The sequence below is a fragment of the Heterodontus francisci genome, chromosome 5 (assembly GCF_036365525.1).
Source record: "Heterodontus francisci isolate sHetFra1 chromosome 5, sHetFra1.hap1, whole genome shotgun sequence".
Lineage (NCBI taxonomy): Eukaryota > Metazoa > Chordata > Chondrichthyes > Heterodontiformes > Heterodontidae > Heterodontus > Heterodontus francisci.
The window spans coordinates 37,959,731-37,982,248 of record NC_090375.1 but is presented as its reverse complement, the minus strand read 5'-3'; the positions used below and the strand labels follow the sequence as shown (position 1 = coordinate 37,982,248).

At 44.1% G+C, this 22,518-nt stretch overlaps 1 protein-coding gene across 2 annotated transcripts in view; it reads left to right on the top strand.

The window, feature by feature from the left end:
• The window catches only part of tsnare1 (T-SNARE Domain Containing 1), a 943,563-nt gene that overhangs the window by 621,740 nt on the left and 299,305 nt on the right, over nucleotides 1–22,518 (top strand). For both annotated transcript variants that reach the window (XM_068031353.1, XM_068031352.1), the window contains one exon: nucleotides 20,089–20,179. In XM_068031353.1, the coding sequence (XP_067887454.1) occupies nucleotides 20,089–20,179 (91 nt within the window). The remainder of the gene's footprint in view (nucleotides 1–20,088; nucleotides 20,180–22,518) is intronic.

Below are 22,518 nucleotides of genomic sequence, written 5' to 3'. Positions count from 1 at the left end.
CGGGAAGGAATTCTGCCATCCTTACCTGGTCTGGCCTACATGTGACTCCAGACCCACAGCAATGTGGGTGCCTCTTAACTGCCCTCTGAAATGGCCTACCAAGCTGCTCAGTTCAAGGGCAATTAGGGATAGGCCACAAATGCTGGCCTAGCCATTGTTGCCCACATCCCACAAACAAATAAAAAAAGCCTGAGAGCACATGTTGCTCCTAAACATGGGAGGAATGTGTGCTTAGGCCACCTACTCAGAATAGATCAGAGCCGTAGTGCTGCTGAGGAGCTGCCAGCACTGATACATGCATCTTCTAATGAATTGGAACAGCTGGCATTGGCCAAAGAGGACAGAAGTACCGTATCTCACTTTTGTTTGTCCTTGCAGGAGAAACGGGCTCATGACTGGGAGAGGGTTTCCTTACCTTCATATGATCAGAGCCATGGAGGAGAGAGCCATGGAATTAGCCAGGATCACGGACCATGGTGAGATGGGAATTCATGGCAGAGATGGTGATCAGAGAGGGCAATGTGCTTATTAAGGGGGAGTCTTGCACTCCATCCAGCCCGACAACATACTATACACTGCATTGCTTTGGGAAGTCTCAGCACTGCAGAGGCTTCTGCTCTCCAAGGCTAGTTTTCATAATTTCTTCATGTGTCTCCCATAAGTGCAGATGTTGAGGCAGAAAGACCATCTCCCTCACCATCACTGGGACAGGAGCTACAACAGCAGAGTTCTGGAGAAACACCGTCATGCCTAACAAGCACACCGTCCACCACCGAAGATACAGCCTTCGGCGGGTCCTTGCGCATGTTTACATAGGATAGCAGTAGTGTGCAGGAGGAGATGCCAGAGGCCGAGGCAGCAGTGGGCAGTTCCCTTTAGAGGAGGGAGGACAGACACTGCCCTGCTCAGCTGGGTACAGATGCAGGGCCCCAGGAGTCACTGGAAAGGAGGCTCCACCTCGACCAGCAGCAGCAGATGTGTTCCCACATGTCAGAGTTCTCTGAGGCAGTGCGGGGTCATGGGCTGAGAAAGGAGAGGTCCATTCCCTCCTTGGCCCCTCTGACAGAGGGAGCATCTGTGTAGCGGGACCCATTGCCACGGCAATGATTTAAGGTGCAGCAACCTCTGGAGAAGTCCCCACGAGCGTCTCCATGACAAGGATAACCACCATATGCATCTCAACTGCAGGTGGAGGCAGCCAGCTTACTTATGAGCTGTGTCCTTCCAGGGCCTCACGGTCTTCAAGGTCCAATACCTCTCTGAAGAGCCATGTTCTGGAGAGCGCAGCAGACCATCACAGTGAGCGAGAGAGACTCTTGCAGATCGCCACCCAACTGGAAACACATCATCAGAAGCCAATTGGCCTGCTCAATGGTGGTCTTTGTGAGCAGCTGGCTGTGGTTCTATCACCTCTGTGCCTTTGAATAGGGCTATCTTAGAGGAGTGAGTAGCCATTTATTCCAGAGATATCACCTGTCCCCTGGAGTCCCCTGGAATCTGTCCACAGACTTTGTGGGTTGGAGTGAAGAGCTCCGGCTGCCTGGACTGGAAGAGGATGAAGAAGTTATGGCAGCTTCCAGGAAATTGAGCATACACATGGAGGAAGCACTTGTTGGGGCCGCAGACCAGCTGAACTTCGAGGGAGTGGAATCCCTTCCTGTTGATGAATCTTACTGACCGGTCACTGGGTGCATTGGTGGCCACATGGGTGAAATAGATAATGCCCTGCGCCTTGGGGAATCCAGCGATAGTGGCAAAACCCATTGCCCTCTGTCATTGCGAGGCTGCATCTGTATGGAATTGCGCATACAGTCCAGTTATGACAAACAGGGTATCAGTGACCTGCGAGATGCAGTGGTGTGCAGCCACCAAGATCTGCAGCTGATCCTTGGAAGAAGCCAGAAATGAAGGAATTCAAGGTCACAGTAACTTTGACGTTTTGTGGCAGGGTATGGTAACCAGTGCTGTGAGGTGTGAGGCCTTCGGTGACAAGGATACAGATATCTGTGACCAACTGCCTGGAGAATCATAGTTTGCTGTGGCACTGGTTCTTGGTCGTGTCAAGGTACCTCCGTCTTCATCAACAGATCCGATACTGAGAGTATGGCCTTCGTGTCCTATCTTCCCCCCCGTCCCTCTCCTCTGCTGGGGCTCTGCCCTTCCTGTGGGGGGGTGTTCCTCCTCATCACCGCTGGATCCAAAATCTGAGTCATGTCCCCATTGCCATCTACTGCCTTCCTTGTGCTCAGGTGGTCCTCCAATTGTGTTTGGCAGCCTTGCCCCCTTCTCTTGTATCTTCACGAGGCCAGGAGGTAACGACCCCTTGCACTGCCCGAGCACTTACTGCTTGCTCTCCTCGCCACCTGTGCTGAGCTGATGGCAACTGTTTTGCAATGGCCAAGTCCCCCTCTGGACTGTTAACCCTTTCAAGGGGCCCAGCTAATTCCCTGGGGCAGCCATGACTGGCTCCATTCAGCTGGTCTGCCCAGACAACGCCTCTGTGAAAACACAATATGCCCGGTAACGAGCTCTCAATGAGCTCTTCAACTATGCTAATTGGCCGCCTTAACGGATCAGGCAGGATCTCGGGACTGCCCTATCCCGGCCCTGGTGAAACTTGCTCGTGCCGGGAATGGTATCAGGGAACCAGCATGCCGGGCTGCCCACCTCTATTCTCAACCCCAGCGGGACCCGAAAATATAGCCCTCAATAACTGATTGGACCTGGTAGATTGAAAAGCATGAAGAAAACCTTTATGATAGAAGTATATTTATTATACTTATGTACTAGATTTGAAGTTACATTGTTGGTGCCCTGCACAGATGAGTGTAGGGAAGATCAGGAGTGTCCAAGTTAATTGGGGGTCCAGTCATGTAATGGTTATCTTACTGGACCAGTAATCCAGAGGCCTACACTAAAAATCTAGAGAAAGTGAGTTCAAAGCACACCATGGCAGTCTGAGAACTGAATACAGTTTTATACTTGAAAATGAAAAATTTTGCAGGGCTATGGGTGAAGAGCAGGGAAGCAGAGCAAATTAGATAATTATTTCAAAGAAACAGCGCAGGCACGTTGGGCCATATGAACTCATTCAGTGCTGTGTGATTCTATGAATTGTCCTGCTGGGGAAACTCAGCACATACCATGGAACTTGATAGATCTCATATAAAATTTAAATTCATGTTCCCATTAATTGATGTATCTCAATGTACCAACAGATCCTGATGTCTGATTTCAGATCAATGAATAAATCATTGAGTTGCAATTATCTTTTCTTCTTTGCACTATAAAAGTGTCATGACTCATTTGTCAACAGGGAGCATTATATAAATGCAACTTGTTGAATTAAAAAGTGCAAGTAGAGCTGTGTTGCCTGGGCTTCATAGACGTCTTGGGCTGCAGGCCATGTAAAGCTCACTGGTCATAATTTGGACACCTAAAAGTACAAGTTGCCTTAAACCTTTATGGCCTGGGGAGGTCTTTGTAACAATAATGATATTTAAAGCTGGATACGCAGAAAGACAGCAGCAATATTTACAAATGAGGCCAAAATTATGGTACTATTTGACCATCTCAAAAAAAACCCATCTCAAATGAGTATTACTGGTTGGGATTTTTTAAACCATAAATTCTTCAGGATGTGGAGTCGCTGGCAATACCAGCATTTATTGCCCATCCTTGTAATGAGAAGCTTTTTATGTTGTCTGATGCAACATAAATGAGATGCATGGAGTTCAGTTGTTGAAGATCTCAAACAGGTTTATTAAACAGCTAACAAATGTATACAGTACAGAGCTAACTGTTTACAGGACTTGCCTCTTGATGTTACAGTAGCAGAAGTGAGTCTGGCTGGTTGCATCCTGGTACTTGGCTCATTAGCATACTAAGATCTTAAAGGTACATTACTCTTAAAGGCAATCACACAACAATCCTTATGTGTTCGATCTGACAAACAGTAACATTCTGGTCAATTGCAATCCTGTGTGTAAAGTGTCTGATCTTTGATTGTTGGGATGCCTGGAATACGATCGAGGAGAACCAACTTGCACGAGTCATGCAAAGAACAGTGATACAAATATTTCTTTATCAAACCGAAAGGAATGCGAGGTTTCATTTTCTTGCATTTTAAAGCACAACATTCTGTTTCTTTATATTAGGTCAGAAAATATAAAATATTGCATTCACATAGTGGGGGTAATTTTAACTCCCAAAAAGGGAGGGTGCTGGTCAAATGAGATGTAAAAATGTCAAAGATCTCAAACCTTAATCCAAACCACCTTGAACCTGCCCACTTCCATTTTTCATGGAGGCCTTCCTCCAAGCTGATGTCGGGGCCAATTAAATACTTTATAAGTGCAGTGATTGTTGGTTAGCAAAGCGAAGCATCAATCTGTGTCATCAACAAAATAAATTCCCAGTAATCCAATTTTTTTTTTTGCGTTTTGTTGTTTGAGGGAGCAGTGTGGAATAGGACTCAGCTCTTTTTAAAATAGTGCCATAGGATTTGTAATCTCTATCGAAAGAAGTAGATGCAATCTTAGTTGAACGATTTATCCAAAGAATCAGATGACTATGAAAAATGATAAAATAATTTTGATGCACTTATTTTTGTTGTAGCTCTCAGTTTCTGATCTATAGTTCTTAATCACTAAAGTTTTGCAGTTTGAAAGTTTACTGTGACAGCATTTACTTTTGCTTTTGATGATGGATAATCATACAGTATTTGTGCGTTTGAAAACATTTTATGTGTATGCAAAATGATATTCTTTAGACCAGGATAGGGTCTGACACCCTCTCTCAGGTTGGAGAGGATGTAATCTTAACTGTAGTGTGTGATTGTATCATGCTGTGTGATCAAATCTGTTTGTTAAAATACAGTCTGTGATCAAAGATGTGAAAAGTAACAATTAGACCGGCATCAAGCTGGTTGGAATGGTGAGACTATATCTGAACAGCAGACTCATTAAAAATGAACAATCATATCAATACAATAAAAGCAAAATACTGCAGATGCTGGAAATCTGAAATAAAAACAGGAAGTGCTAGAAATACTCAGCAGGTCTGGCAGCATCTGTGGAGAGAGAAGCAGAGTTAACGTTTCAAGTCTGTGACCTTTCATCAGATGTGATCAGTTCTGATGAAAGGTCACAGACCTGAAACGTTAACTCTGCTTCTCTCTCCACAGATGCTGTCCGACCTGCTGAGTAATTTCAACGCTTTCCGTTTTTAAATCATTTCATTACACCTTTAACTAAACAGAAACTCTTCTCTCTCCAGCTCTGTTAATCTGGTAGTCTTCTTCCACTGCACCCCTTTCAAGGTGGTACTTTTTCCTCCCTCAAAGATTTCATGATAATACTCTTGCTCCCACTCTGCAGTTCATGCTGGCCCCCTCAGTCCCCGCACTCTCTTCATTTTGGCACACTCTTCATTTCTTACCCACACGCACTGTTCTAAGCTTTCCACGTCTTGTCCCCCTAAACACCGAACCTCTCCCCTTCACTAGCATCCTTTGTCTTCTTTCCTCTATTACCATCTGTGTATGTCTCCCCTTCTTCATTATCCATTTTCTTTGTGCTTCATCATTCACCCTCCTTAATTGCCAGCAGTTTCCTTCTTTCACTGTCATTACTCTGCTTTTCACTTCTTTAAATTCCTGTCTTTTATTATCACCCCTCCCTTTTCACTGCCGCCAATTCTGCTTCCTCTCCACCATTTAGTGTTTCCCTCTCCCTTCCCCTCTTGCATCTCTCCCCTTGCCATCTCCTCATCATGTATTCCCCACTGTCCTTGCCATCCATTGCTCCCCTCCCCTTTCCACCCGTTGCCCTTCACTTTGCCATCTATTCACCCCTTGACCTTTCCCTACTTTGCCATTCTGCTACTCCCTCATTCCCTTGATATCCATTTCTACCCTTCGCCTTTTCCTACCTGACTCCCGTGGCTGATAGACCAGACAGAGCTTGCTCCTCCTCAAATCGCTCCTGTGCTGTTAACCCAGATTGCTGCTTCTGTAAACTGTAAGTGGGAATTTCTGCTCTTTTGAGACTTCTCAGTGTAGAAACAGGCAATTAATGCCAGCCATTAGGGCCAGGAGAATGCTGAGGAGGAGCAGGATCTGCCTGGTACAGTAACTTCCAGGCTTAGGTACGAGCAGGACTGGGGGCAGATTTGAGGGGCGGGGTGGGAAGCGGAGTGTCTTAGAACTAGTTATCAGCAAACACTGACCCACCACCAAAGCATTAACCATCACCATTTCAGGCTGACTGTTGGTATCTTTGTAAGTTAGTAGAGGAAAAAAACTCAGGAATAATTGAAACAGATAGAAATTGTGATGGGGGGAATTGTTTTATTTTACTATTCATGGGATGTGGGCATCACTGTCAAGACCAGCATTTATTGCCTATCACTAATTGCCTTTAAAAAGGTGGTAATGAACTGCCTTCTTGAACCACCTCAATGCTGTTAGCAAGGGAGTTCTAGGATTTTCACCCAGCGATGATGTAGGAACTGTAATATAGTTCCAAGTCATGATGGTGTGTGGTTTAGGGGTAGTGCCGGTGTTCTCAAGTGCCTGCTGCCCTTAACCTTCTAGGCAGTAGAAGTTGGGGGTTTGGGAGATACTGCCATAGAAGCTTTAGTGAGTTGCTGCTGTGCATCATATACATGATACACACTGCAGCCACAATGTGCCAGTGGTGGAGGGAGTGAATGTTCAAAATGGTGGATGGGGTGCTGATCAAGTGAGCTGCTTTTTCCTGGATGGTGTCAAGTTTCTTGAGTGTTGTTGCACTCATCCAGGCAAGTGGTGAGTATTCCATGCCACTTCTGACTTATGTCTTGTTGATGGTGGACAGGCTTTGGGAGACAGGAGGTGAGTCACTCTCTGAGGAACTCCTGCAGCAATGCATCATCGCCAAGATGATGACCCCCATCAACCACAAACATCTGACTTTGTGCTGCACATGACTCCAGCCAGTGAAGAGTCTTGCCTTTATTCCCATTGACTTCAATTTTAGTCAGCCTCTTTGATGCCACACTCGGTCAAAGGCTGCCTTAATTAAGGGCAATCACTATCACCTCACCTCTGGAATTCAGCTCTTTTGTCCATGTTTAGATCAAGGCTGTAATGAGGTCTGGAGCTGAGTGGTCCTGGTGGAACCCAAACTGAGCAATGGTGAGCAGGTTATTGTTGAGTAACTACAGCTTGATAGCACTGTCGGCGACACCTTCCATCACTTTGTTGATGATCGAGAGGAGGATATTTGGCTGAATGAGACTTGTCCTTTTTGTGGACAGGGTATACCTGGTCAATTTTCCACTTTGTCGGCAGTGTTGTAACTGGAAGAGTTTGGCTATAGGCATGACTAGTTCTGGAGCACAAGTCTTCAGCAATACAACCAGGATTTCATCGGGACTCATAGCCTTGCTGTAAGCAACATGCTTAGCCTTTTCTTGCAATCACACAGAGTGAATCAAATTGGCTAAAGAATGGCATGTGTGATGGTGCTGACATTAGGATGAGACCGAAATGGATCATCCACCTGACACTTCTGGCTGAAGATGGTTGCAAATGATTCAGCCTTGTCTTTGCACTCAATCACAATTCTCCGCCATAACTGAGGATGGGGCTAATCATGGAGCCTCCTCCAATTAATTGTTTAATTGTCCACCAGCATACATGACTGGATGTGACAGCTTTGATCTGTTCTGTTAGCTGTGTGATCAATTAGATCTGCCTAAAGGATGCTGCTTCTGTTGTTTAGCATGCATGTAGTCTTGTGTTATAATTTCACCAGGTTGCCACCTCATTTTTAGGTACACTTGGTGCTGTTCCTGGCATGCACTTTTCCACTCCTCGTTGAATTAGAGTTGGTCCCCTTGCTTGATAGTAATGGTAGAGTGAGGGATATGCCAGGCTATGAGGTTACAGATTGCAGTGGACTACAATTCTGCTGCTGCTGATGATCTACAGCACCTCATGGATGCCCAATTTCGAGCTGCTAGATCTGATCTGAATCTGTCCCATTTAGCACAGTGGTTGTGCCACACAACACGATGGAGGGTATCCTCAGTGTGAAAACTGGACATCGTCTCCACAAGTTCTGTGCAGTATTCATTCCTACCAAAGCTACCATGGACAGCTGCATCTGGGACAGACAGATTTATGAGAATGAGGTCAAGTAGGATTTTCCTTCATGTTGGTTCACTCACTACCTGCCGCAGGCCCAGTCTATGTTCTTCAAAACCCATGCAAACTAGTATTAGCAATGCTACCATGTTATTCTTGGTAATGGACATTGAAGTCCCCCATCCAGAGTACCCTCAGTGCTTCTTCCAAATGGTGTTAAACATGGAGGAGAACTGATTCATCAGCTGAAGGAGGGCAGGAGGTGATAACCAGCAGGAGGTTCCCTTGCAGGTGTTTGACCTGATTCCATGAGACTTCATGGAGTTCAGAGTCAACATTGTGGGCTCCCAGGGTCACTCCCTCATGTCTATATACCACTGTGCCACCACCTGCCAGTTGCAAAGTAAAGGTTAGTTAATGGCTTACTTACCTATCCTTACCTTTGCGATTTTAAAAGTCACTATCACTTAGACTTGATGTGGTCCACCTAATTTACAAGTTGCATAGGTAAGCACATTCAAGACAGAAATCGATAGATATCTGGATACCAATGACATCAAGGGATATGGGGATTGCGCAGGAAAGTGGCGTGGAGGTAGATGATCAGCCATGATCTAATTGAATGGTGGAGCAAGCTCGATGGGCTGAATGGCCTACTCCTGTTCCGATGTAATATTCCAGCAGTATGGTACAGACCAGGAAGCCTGATGGTCCAGTACCTTGCTTCTCAAGCTGCAGTCAGTAGACCCTTTTATTCCCACATCTTAGTTAAAATCAAAACTCATTCCACCATTTCCTACTCTATCACATTCTTCTCTAGAACCTCAATGTTATAAAACAACTTGTGGGCTTTGGTCTTTTAAAGTGTAACCTGGGCTCACCAATTCCATATTTCATTTACTTTGTTTGCTCCTACATTTTGCAACTTTTATGGTACCTTCTCTCAGGACCATTGCCCATGGCTCAGTGTCTGGGTTTCTTAATGAAAAAGAACTGTCTGACTACAAATGCTACTCTTTACCACAAATCCCTACTCTCCACCACAAATCCCTACTCTCCTGTTACCATAGCAACAAAGTCTCCCACTTTTGCCTTTTCTTCATGTCACTCCTGCTATAATTTTCTATAATTATAATTCTTCCTGTTCTTCTTGTTTCCTGTAGAGGATGTAACAGTGACTCCACAATGCTATGCTTCCAGTGGGGAGCCTTTTTGCAGAGAGTACAGGATAGAGAATGTGTTTCCAATGAGTCTTATTTCCATTCTGGGAGTGTGGGCGATTTCCTTGTGACAAGCTCCTGCCACATGTCAGCAGTCTAATCTGTGGGAGCCAACTAAAAAAATTAAATTAAGTTAACATTCCTCAAAGAGAGAATCACAGCTACTGCAAGCTCACTCGTCCATTCTCTTATTGGGTGCGTGGGCGATTTGAATATCAGCCGTGATCTTATTGAATGGGGGAGCAGGCTTGAGGGGCCAAATGGCCTACTCCTCATCCTATTTCTTAAGTTCTTATGTTCTCGAAGGTCAGTACTGGGTCCTCTCATCTCCAGAACGCAAAGCTGTTTTTAAAAGGACGCCGGGAGAGTGGGAATGGGAAGTACGAATGCCTCCAATTAATCGCCTGTTGAGTGCAATGTGGAGCCTATTGATAGGCTTGTCAGGAACAGTTTGTAAGTTTCAATCGAAGGGCACAGGGAAAACATTATGTCTGGAACACGGCAGCGTGTAGACGATGGGAACTATGCAGAAGTCCATGAGGGCTATGGGAAGGGCTGACTAACATAATACAGAAGCCCAAAATAAAACTCAGCTGCTCAAAAAGTGCCACAGAGTAGCCAATACTGGAGTTGAAAGACTTGCATTTGTCAGTGGTGAGTGGTAGGAATCTGGAGAGGGATGTGACTCCCCTGGCATCACTTGGGCAGCTGGGTCGGCAGGGGAAGGTCTGGTGAACGAATAAACCCCAGCTGAGGGTGTTGAGATGGGAACAGGCTACTCTGACATTGGGCAGAACAGCCAGGATGAGTTGCAGCAAATTAAACATTCTGGACAGGAGGAGGTCAGAGGAGCACAGTGCAGGGCTGCAAGGGAAAAAAGGCACTACCCAACACATCAGGTCTACTAACCAGGAGTCAGCTACCTGCAAATGACAGAGTGCCAGTGCCAGAGGAGGCTGTGCCTATTCAGGCAGATGGACTTGGACATTTGAGCTTTGATCAACAATGACCTGAGGCCTTGTGGCACCCATGGCAGTCCCTTAGCTGCAGCCATTAAGGTCACCATTGGCCTGAAGTTTTATGCAACCAGCTTGTTCCAGGGATCAGCTGCTAAACGAGGTGGCATCTCGTAATCAGCAGCTCATCATACCATCTGACAGATCACGGATGCCATATTCTGGAGGGAAGAGGACGACATCTATTTTAACACAGATGGGCCAATGCAGGCTCAGAGTGCTTTGGACTTTGCTGCTATCCATGGATTCCCTCATGTCGAGGGGCTCATCGATTGCACCCACATAGCACCAAGGCACCGACAGACCAGCCAGCCAAATTCATGAACAGAAATCCAGCCCCATGTCTGTTCTCCGTCCTCCACGGGGTCTGCCCACAGCTGACACTGCCTCACCCTCCTCTTCCTGCTCACGCGTGATGTGAGGTTCACCCATTGCTCCCCTTTCTACGCTACTCTGAAGAGAGAAAAGTTGCAGGACTACAGTGAAAAGGTGGGGAAATGGGACTAGCTGAGTTGTTCTTGCAGAGAGCGAGCATGAGCATGATGGACAGAATGGCCTCCTTCTGTGCTGTAGCCATTCTATATTCCAAGAATTCCTCAGTTCAGTTTCAGGAGCATATTGAGTTAAACACCTTGGGCAAATTGGTTTTCTTTCAGTCGCTGTTGATTTTACTCAAGCAATGTAGCACCACAAGGTTGTTAGATCTGTTGCTTGCAATACTTTTTTTTTATTTTTCCATGAGATGCTGGCATCACTGGCAAGACCAGAAATTATTGCCCATTCTGAATTGTTTTTGAAAAGGTGGTGATGAACCTTGAACTGCTGCTGTCCAGCAATGTTGGTAAGAAGTTCCAGGATTTTGACCCAGGGACGATGAAGGTCCAAATAAGAATGTTGTGTGACTTGGAGGGGAACTTGCAATTGGTGATGTTTCCACGTGCCTGCTGCACTTGTTCTTCTAGGCGAAAGAGGTCACGGATTTGAAAGGTGCTGCTGAAGGAGCGTTGGTGAGTTGCTACAGTGCATCTTGTAGATGGTAAACACTGCTGTCACTGTGTGCTAATGGTGGAGGGAGTGAATGTTCAATTTTGTATGATTTAATTTTGTGTTCCAACTTTCAGTTCCTTTTTCATATAAAGATTGTAATTAGTCAAAATCGGTAATATGAATAAGTAAATGACTGAGATTTGGCTTTAAATATAATTTCCAGTAATTGCTCAGCTATTTAAGTCAATGATCCACATGGACCAGTAATCAAGAATAAAGGACACAAAATTTAAAGATATGCTCCCTAAATGAACTGAGCAGTACAAATCAGGAGGCCTTGAATCGTCGAGTGGTTACAGCACAGATCAGGAAGCCATTTGGCCAGTCGTGTCCGTGCCGTCTCTCTGCAAGAGCAAATTAGCTGGTCTCACTCCCCTGCCCTTTCCCTGTAGACCTGCAAATTATTTCTCTTCAGGTGGTTATCCAATTCCCTTTCATAATACTCGATTGTATTTGCTTCCACAACACTCCCAGGTTGTGGATTCCAGATCCTAACCAACCAAATGTCACCAACCTGAAACAATGCTGCCTGACCTGCTGAGTATTTCCAGTATTTTTTGTTTTTATTCCAATTGTTACAGACGCCTTACAACAGAGATAATCAAGTATTGAGATGCATCTGGAGAGTGCTTGATTATAAGCTTTTTAAATGTATAACTGAATTGGTATGACCACATTTGAACTGCTGTGTTCAGTTGTGAGCATTTTGCCTTCAGAAGTACATTGATGCATTGACAAAGGTTCAGAGAAAAGTGAAAATGATTATTTCTGGACTTGAATTGCTAAGTTGTGAAGATAGGCTAGCTGAATTGAATTTATTCTCATTGGAGAAAGTAAGATTGAGAGGGACATGATCCAGATCTTTAAATTGCTGAGAGGCATGGATAATGTAGATGTAAGCAGGTTATTTAAGTTAAACTGTGATTGCAGAACGAGAGAACAGGAACACAAAATTGACATGCCTCAAGCAAGACTAGAGATTAGAAGCAAAGTATTTTAACTCCATAGAATAATGTATATATGGAGTAGAGGCTCATCAAATGTAGCTAATGCTAAATTGATTAAATTCTTCAGAAAGTGACTAGACAAATACCTGGTTATGAAAGGGACTGAAAGTTACATGAATAAGGACAGTTGAACTCCATTTATTTGCAGACAGTCCATGGTCTGGAGCACAGTGGTGATGTTTAGCTGCTAAGTTAAAGACGTATTTAACCTCTCCTATCTCATTAAGGCCCTGTTCAACCATACATTATGGAAAAACTACATAAGTGAATATGTCATCAAGTCATGTTGATGTTACTGAGGAACATTTCACTAGATTGCTTGCAAGTCCCTGAGTTCAACCCCTTGGTAGACTGTGGACAAGTTGTCAACGCCAAAGAATTCAGTAAGAAATGACTATTTTTCAGATTCTGGGGAAAAAAAAGTACAAAAGGCCTTGCCATCATTATTCTCTGCATTGCCAGTGCTCTTAAACAGTGAACCCTCTTTCTCTTGAGGTCCAGTACGTTAATTTTAAAACGTGGGACCCATCTTTCCTCCCTGTTTCCTGTTGTGTTGTGTTCCCATCCCTTTTGTGCTCTTTCTATGAATTTCCTCCCAACCACTCTTCCCATATATGCCTCAAGTCCCCTCCCTCCTGTGCTCCTGCTATGTCGTCTTCTTAGGAACAAGAGGAGGCCATTCAGGCCCTCAAGTCTGCTTTTATTTTTTTTCGTTTTATTTATTTTTTATTTAGAGATACAGCACTGAAACAGGCCCTTCGGCCCACTGAGTCTGTGCCGACCATCAACCACCCATTTAAACTAATCCTACAATAATCTTATATTCCTACAACATCCCCACCTGTCCCTATATTTCCCTACCACCTACCTCTACTAGGGGCAATTTATAATGGCCAATTTACCTATCAACTGCAAGTCTTTTGGTGGTGGGAGGAAACCGGAGCACCCGGCGAAAACCCACGCGGACACAGGGAGAACTTGCAAACTCCACACAGGCAGTACCCAGAATTGAACCCGGGTCGCTGGAGCTGTGAGGCTGCGGTGCTAACCACTGCGCCACTGTGCTGCCCACTGCTCTGCCATTTATTTAAGTCATGACTGATCTGTACTTCAACTCTTTTTGCCTTTGTTCCATTTCCCTGAATACTTGATCTATCTCAATCTTGAAAGCTTCAATTGACCTAATATCCATGGTCTTTTGAGAGATTCAGACTTCAAATACCCTTTGCGTGAAGAAGTACTACTGATTTCACTTCTAAATGCCCTGCCTAGTGCAATAGTTTCTCTTTACACAATTAAAACCTTTTAATCATTTTAACTACCTCGATTAGATCATTCCTCAATCTTTTAAAGGAGATTCAAACCAAGTTTATGCAAACTTCCCCCATAATTTATCCTTTAAGCCTTTGTATCATTCTGGTGAAAACCAAGAAGTGCCCTCCAAGTTCTCTCTATCTTTCCTGATGGTCGGTGTCCCCAACTACACTTCAGACTTTAGGCTGCAGATGAGCAGCACCACAAGAAGTCAACCAACCGATATGAAAATAGATAGATATAAGTAATGAAATATTCCAATTGTATTGCTTGTTGAGACGATTATGGAGTTGTAATTCTTGCAATTAGTTCTTAGAGTACAGAAGCATAGTGTTATGTTACTGGACTAGTAATCCAGAGGCCTGGACTAATGATCCAGCGACATGAGTTCAAATCCCACCATGGCAGCTGGGGAACTTAAATTCAGTTCATTAAGTAAATAGTGAGTATGTTAGCCATATAACTACTGGATTTGCATTGAAAATATGCTGGTTCACTAATGTCTTAAGGGAAGGATATCTACTTATCCAGTCTGGTCATTAAGTGACTCCAGACCCACAGCAACGTGGGGGACTCTTAACTGCCCTCTGAAATGCCTAGCACGCCACTCATTTGTATCAAAGCCGCTAAAGAAAGTAAGAATAATGAAACCTGATGGATCAACCTCGGCAAAGGATTCGAACACATAAAAGACACCCAGCCCAGTTCACCCAAAATTGGGAGAGCTGTCTCACAGACGAGTCAAGCAACAGCCTGGATGGGTGCAGCTCCAACAACACACAAGAAGCTCAACACCATCAAGCATGACAAAGCATGTGTGGTAAATCATGGAAGCAGCATGCTATAGACAGAGCTAAGTGATCCCACAACCAATGGATCAGATCTGAGCTCTGCAGTCCAGTCGCATTTTTTATTCATTTGGGGGATGTGGATGTCACTGGCTAGACCAGTATTTGTTGCCCATCCCTAATTGCCCTTTAGAAGGTGGTGGTGAGCTACCTTCTTGAACTGCTACAGTCCTTGAGGTGTAGGTACACCAACAGTGGTGTTAGGAAGGGAGTTCCAGGTTCTTGATCCAGTGACAGTGAAGGAATGGCGATATAGTTTCAAGTCAGGATGGTGAGTGGCATGGAGGGGAACTTGCAGGTGGTGGTGTTCCCATACATCTGTTGCCCTTGTCCTTCCAGATGGTAGAGGTCACGGGTTTGGAAGGTGCTGTCGAAGGAGTCTTGGTGAGTTGCTGCAGTGTATCTTGTAGATGGTACACACTGGTGCCAACATGCGTCAGTGCTGGAGGGAGTGAATGTTGAAGGTCGTGGATGGGGTGCCAATCAAGAGGGCTGCTTTGTCCTGGATGGTGTTGAGCTTCTTGAGTGTTGTTGGAGTTGCACCCATCCAGGCAAGTGGAGAATATTCCATCACACTCCTGACTTGTACCTTGTAGATGGTGGACAGGCATTGAGGAGACAGGAAGTTAGTTACTCGCTGTAGAATTCCCAGCCCCTGATCTACTCTTGTAGCTACAGTATTTATATGGCTGGTCCAGTTCAGGATCTTGATAGTAGAGGATTCAGCGATGGTAATGCCATTACAGCCTTGGTTTAAATATGGACATGAGCTAAATTCCAGAGGTGAGGTGAGGGTGACTGCCTTTGACATAAATGCAGCAGAGTCACAGAATCACAGAATTGTTACAGCACAGTAAGAGGCCATTTAACCCATCGTGTCCACACTGGCTCTCCAAAAGAGCAATTCACTTAGTGCCATTCCCCTGCCTTCTCCCCATAACCCTGCACATTCTTCCTTTTCATATAATAATCTAATTCCCTTTTGAATGCTTCAATTGAACCTGCCTCCGCCATACTCTCAGCAGCGCATTCCAGACCTTAACCACTCGCTGTGTGAAAAAGTTTTTCCTCATGTCGCATTTACTTCTTTTACCAATTACTTTAAATCTGTGTCCTCTCGTTCTCGATCCTTTCACGGGGTGGGGACAGTTTCTCTCTATCTACTCTGTCCAGACCCCTCATGATTTTGAATACTTCTATCAAGTCTCCTCTCAGTCTTCTCATTTCCAAGGAAAACAGTTCCAAATTCTCCAATCTAACTTTATAACTGAAGTTCCTTATCCTTGGAATCATTCTCATGAATCTTTTCTGTACTCTCTCTCATGACCTCAAGTCTTACCTGGAGTGCGGCACCCAGAACTGGACGCAATACTCCAGCTGAGGCTGCACTAGTGTCTTATACAGGTTCAACATAACTTCCTTGCTCTTGTACTCCATGCCCCTATTAATAAAGTCCAGGACACTGTTTCTTTTATCAACTGCGCTCTCAACCTGCCCTGCCATCTTCAATGACTTATACACATACACATATACACCCAGGTCCCTCTGCTCCTGCACCCCCTTTAGAATTGTACCCTTTATTTTATATTGTCTCTCCATGTTCTTCCAACCTAAATGAATCATTTCACATTTCTCTGCATTGAACTTCATCTACCACCTATCCGCTCCTTCCACCAACTTGTCTATGTCCTTTTCAGGTTCTAAACTATCCTCCTCACGGTTCACAATGCTTCCAGGTTTCTTATTATCCACAAACTTTGAAATTGTTCCCTGTACACCAAGGTCTAGTTCATGAATATATATCAGGAAAAGCAAGGGTCCCAACACTGATCCGTGGGGAACTCCACTATAAACCTTCCTCCAGCCTGAAAAACATCCATTAACCACTACTTTTTGTTTCCTGTCACTCAGCCAATTCCGTATCCATGTTTCTAATGTCACTTTTATTCCATGAGTTATAACTTTGCTCAGAAGTCTGTTGTGTGGCACTATTTCAGTTGCCTTTTGAAAGTCCAAGTACACCACATCAACTACAATGCCCTCATCAACCCTTTCTGTTACCTCCTCAAAAAACTCCAGCAAGTTAGTTAAACATGATTTTCCCTTAAGAAATCCATGCTGGCTTTCCTTAATTAACTCACATTTGTCCATGTGACTATTAATTTTGTCCCGAATTATTCTTTCTCGAAGTTTCCCCACCACCGAAGTTAAATTGACTGGCTTGTAGTTGCTGGGCTTATCTTTACACCTGTTTTTGAACATGGGTGTAACATATGAAATTCTCCAGCCCTCTGGCACCACCCCCGAGTCTAAGGAAGACTGAAAACTTATGGCCAGGTCCTCTGCGATTTTCACTCTCACTTCCCTCAATATGCATCTCATCTGGTCTTGATGTTTTATCCAATTAAAGTACAGACAGCCTAATACGACCTCCTTATCAATTTTAAACCCTTCTAGTGTCAGAATTACCTCCTCTTTCACCATAGCCTGGGTTGCATCTTCTTCCTTGGTAAAGACAGATGCAAAGTATTCATTTAATAGCACAGCTATGCCCTCTGACTCCATGCGCAAATCCCTTTTATGGTCGCTAATCGGCCCAACTCCTACTTTTACCAACCTTTTACAATTTATATGTCTATAGAAAATTTTGGGATTCCCTTTAATGTTGGCTGACATCAAGGAGCCCAAGTGAGATTGAAGTGAGTGGGAATCAAGGGAAAATTTTCCACTGGCTTGAGTCAATCCTGAATGAATAAAGAAAATATTACAGTCATGGAAGAGAAGCTTGAATTTGTTTTTGCAAACAATTTAAAATTTGAGGTGTCGGGGACTGAGAAACAATGTAGGGCTAATGGGAAAACAGAACTTGATGTGAGATAGGATGCAGCAGAGTTTTGGAAAAGCTGAAGTTTACAGAGGATGGACAATAGTAGAACATTGAAATAGTCGCGTCTAGGGGTGTCAGAGGCATTAATGAGGTTTTCAGCAGCAGATGAACTGAGTTACAATGTGGTGCAGATACAGTGATGGAAGTCAAGCCTTTGGATTGAAGAGGATATGAGGCCTTTAAGCTCAGCTTGGGATGTAATAGCATATTGAGGCGGGAACACTATGGCACAGCTTGGGATATAATGGCCTGGATTTTCTGGTGGTAATGAGAGTGAAACTGTCAGCGTTCGCCATCATTGCTTCACTGAAACTGACAGCAACTTCGACAGTCTGCATTCGTGTAGAATAACACGGAAATCTAGAAGTTACTGTCAATGATTCTGTGCTTCTCCAGAGGCTGCGCTACTGTGGTTCCTCCAGATTGCAACTCTTAAGTAGTTAATTGATGAAAGCTTCCACTTTTGCACTGTTAGTCTCATTGTAAAAATCCTTGAAAATGCTGCACCTTGTTGAATGAGGTGTGACTGGGTTTTTAAAGGTGTACTAAGGTCATAAATACTGCTAAACACTTTCATTGGGTCTGACTTTACATTTATGGAATAGCAAATTTTGCCATTATGATAAAAATCCACATTTTTAAGATTTTAAGATGTATTTTGCTCTTTAAGAATGTAAATGAAATGTGTTGGTAATCAGTGCTTTTAACTTCCTGGTTTGCTGTCTGTGAGAATACTTCAGCGTGATTGGCTGCTTACCCTGCTTGCAGACATCACTGTGCTGAATGCCTAGAAATCCCTTGGCTTGGCACCAGATTTAAACTGCCTTCAGGAAAGGGCAAATCCACGCTACAGAGATTGCTGAATTTTTGTGGGCAGCTTTTTCAAATTCAGCAGGAAGCACCATTGCTTCATCACTGACCACAAAATCCAGCCCAATGTTGAGTCATGAACACTATGGTCCAACAGGAAACAGTACCAGAAAGCTGGATCGAGTCAGTGAAGAGGTCATTGAGTTTGTGATGGAGGCTGAGGACTCTTTGAAATGGCTTTGTAATTGTAGCTCATTCACAATTAAATCATGCAAGCATGTTCACAGCAAAGAGGCAGTGACGGGGTCAAGAAAAGTGGTGGAGAGGTATAGATGGTTGTCATCACTGTACATATGGAAGCTGACCATATGTCTGCGGATGATATCGCTGAGTATGTTGATGAGGGACAGGCAAAGAATGGATTCTGCAGAACTCCTGAGGTGACATTGTATGGTGAGGAGAGAAGTTATTGGTAGCAGTGTTCTGGTCACAAAGATAGCTAAGAAACCAAGCAGAGCTGGGCAGCAGAACAGGACAGCATTGGAGGAGGATGGTGTGTTTGACCATGTCAAAGGGTGCACAGGTCAGGAAGGGTTAACTCACCACAATCACAGCGAATGTCATTTGTGACTTTGACTAGGGCTGTTTTGATGTTGGTACAGAAATGTGACTGGAGAAATTGAAATGGTGAGTTGCAGGAGAAAATGGAGACAGATCTGGTAGTGGACAACATGTTCAAGGACTTCAGAGAGAAAAGGGAGGTGGACATGGGGCAATAGTTGGAAGGACAGAGGAGTTACATTGATTTATCTTGAGAAGAGTTGATGGATAGTGGTTCTGAAAGAATCATTTATAATATTAGCTGACGTGGGGGAATTAAGGGAGGTAGGATGGTGGTCATCAGGAATGGGTTTGAGGGAGCTGGAGGTAGATCTGTTGGTTAAATTAGGTTGGAGTGGGCACGGAGGATAGGGTGAGAAATAGACAACAAGAAGTTATATTTTTATAGTGCCTTTAACGTAATGAAACAAAGTTCAGGAATCGGGTGAGGGGAGACTCTTTAGAGGAGTGGGTGTTGTTCATTCTTTGTGGTTGAGGAAAAGGTGGAAATGAACAGAAGTAATGGATAGTCTCTACCCTGGTAACAAAGAAATCCATGAGCTTCTCACACTCGTTAGAGATGAGGGTGGAGGGTGAGGGCAGAGGACTTTCAGGAGGTGGTTGGTAGTGGAGAAAAGAAGACAGAGGTTATTTTTACTCTCCAGGATTATGCTAGAATAGTGGGCATGTTTTGGTAGAGAGGAGTGAGGCCCAATAGATCTTGATGTTGTCTAAAAAAAATCTACTGATGGAAGGCTAAATTCGCTGTTTGCCAGACATTTTAAGACGTGTACCTGAGAGAACAAAGATGAGCACTGAACGGGAGAGCAACCAGGATGGGAGACAATTAAGGTTTTTCTGAGGAAAATTATTTAATTTGTTTCTTCCAGATATGTTTTGCTGAATAACCATCAGTATTAAGACTAAGAGCATTCCGTTCTGTATTTTGCTTTGCACAGAACTGTTGCCTTCCAAATATTTTGATTTGAATGATGGAGACAAAAATATAATTCAAATTGCCTTAATATCATATTTAAATCACAATTTTACAAGAGAATATTGAAATCTTGTGCTAAAGTAATTCTCACTTAAATCTCAATGATGATTATGTCCTAATTGTTGTTCATTCTACGTTAATTCAGCTGTTTTATTTCAAACCCAGCATTTATTTTATTTATTGTTTCCTCCTCCCTTCTGTCTTGCCAAAGGCATACAACCCAGCAGGAGACGAACAAAACCATCAGCTCCTCCACAAAGTATATTAAGCAGCTCTCGGAAATAGTGCGTGGATCATCTAGGGTAAGTGCAGCTGAAATGTAACAATAACTTCAAATATTATGCAAACGAGTCTAGAAACCAAATATAATTGCTAGAAAATTAAAGCCAGTAAGATTTGCATATAAAATATAATTACTTCTCGCCCCGGTTGTTAGCCATTTTTAACTAATACAGTCACTGCACTTTTGCATTCTGAATTATTAATCAATTTTAAATGCAGATTTTATTAATACATTAATAATGAAATCCCATTTAATATGTAAACTCTGCTGCTTGTTTTTGTGGCTGATGCGCCAGAGTTTTTTGAATAGTTTCTCTGTGCTAATATAACAATGCCGCTCAGGCGACCATGACTGCTGTGCTTCTAATTGAACTGATTTATCCAGTCCACAAAAAAAAGACAGAATTGTGGCTTTCGATCATAAAATGCTGGCAGAAATCTCCCAGAATCATTCATTATAAGAGTGGAATTTGTCTTATTTGATGGACATAAGCCCATGACCCTGGTTATAAATGGGTGGAACCCCTAGAATGGATTTTGGAATCATGGAAGTAGACTAATGCATGGGCCTGAAATTACTAGAGACTCATGCCATCGTGATGATGCATTAATGGCCCGTGCCATTATTAATAGGGAAGAGTTCCAGCAAATACCGGAGTATGTGAGAAATGCCATGAGTTATGTTGTGCCATAATTTGGTGGGACACTTGTGCTCTCCCACCAATAGACAGTAAACATTTGTTTTTGTCGCTCAGCTCACTGTTGAAGTCAATAACAATCTCAAATTTTCTGGATTCGAGATGTTATTTTCCATTAGTTTTGCCGCAGCCACTTCAGACTGGAGAGTAATGCTAGTGCGTATCGTTGTCCAAATATGTGAGTCACCAGCTGCTTTCTGGCCACCATGGTCACTGCCACTGAGCCTTCTTCTGGGAGGCCACCATCCACGAACATACCCAGAGACGTGCGAGTCAGGGTCTTTCAGTCCCGCAGGCATAGTGTCCGTCAAGTCAAAGTTGAGCACTTTCTGTAGGGTGGCAAGTAACATTCGCACCACACAAGTGCCAGGCAACGACCATCTCCAAAAAGAGAGAATCTAACCATCTCCCCATGACATTCAATGGCATTACCATCGCTGAATCCCCCACTATCAACATCCTAGGAGTTACCATTGACCAGAAACTGCACTGGAGCAGCCATATAAATACCATGACTACAAGAGCAGGTCAGAGGCTAGGAATCCTGCACCTCCTGACCCCCCAAAGCCTGCCCATCATCTACAAGGCACAAGTCAGGAGTGTGATGGAATACTCTCCACTTGCCGAGATGGGTGCAGCTCCAAAAGCACTCAGGAAGCTAGATACATCCAGGACAAAGCAGCCCACTTGATTGGCACCCCATCCACAAACATTCACACCCTCCACCACCGACGCACAGTGGCTGCAGTGTGTACCAGCTACAAGATGCACTGCAGCAACTCACCAAGCCTCCTTAGACAGCAACTTTCAAACCCACGACCTCTACCACCTAGAAGGACAAGGGCAGCAAATGTATGGGAATACCACCACCTGCAAGTTTCCCTCCAAGTCACACACCATCCTGATTCAGAACTATATTGCTGTTCCTTCACTGTCGCTGGGTCAAAATCCTGGAACACCCTTCCTAACAGCACTGTGGGTGTCTGTGGGTGGTTCAAGAAGACAGCTTACCACCACCTTCTGATGGGCAATAAATGCTGGTCTAGCCAGCGGCACCCACATCCCATGAATGAATAAAAAAAAAGAAATTGTCATTTTCAATCTTTGCCATTTCATCATGGGTAACCTGTAGGAAGCCTGCACCCCAGACGATTCCAGAAACTGGAAGCTTGCTTTAAGCACCCCAGTGATCCTCCCCACCACTTGCCAGGTGGTCATGCAGTCTTGGATAATCTTTTCCTGCACTACAATGAGTTTTCCTGAAGGGATTTTTTAATGTAAGTTCAGTGCTTTTATCATTTCAACTTCTCTGTTCTCTTGGTGTTTTCGCCACCGTGGGGAATCATTCCACAGAGAAATTATTCTAGATTTCCTGAACCACCTCTATTCTGCTAGTGGCCACCATCAAGCATGCCTTCCAGATTAGCACCCTCACACTACAACGTAAGGATAGGCAGGCCCAGCTCACTTCCCCTGCATTTCCCCCCATGTGGACCTGATCCTCCCCCTGGTCACGCCTGCCCCCACTCCCTTCCTCCTCCTGTTGCTGACTCGCAATATCCATGCCCTCTTCCCTTGTGTCTGCTGGTCCTTGTGGAGTTATGGGAAGGAAGAATAAAGGTTGCAATGCTGCAGCACGTTCAGATTAAATAGTCAGCTTT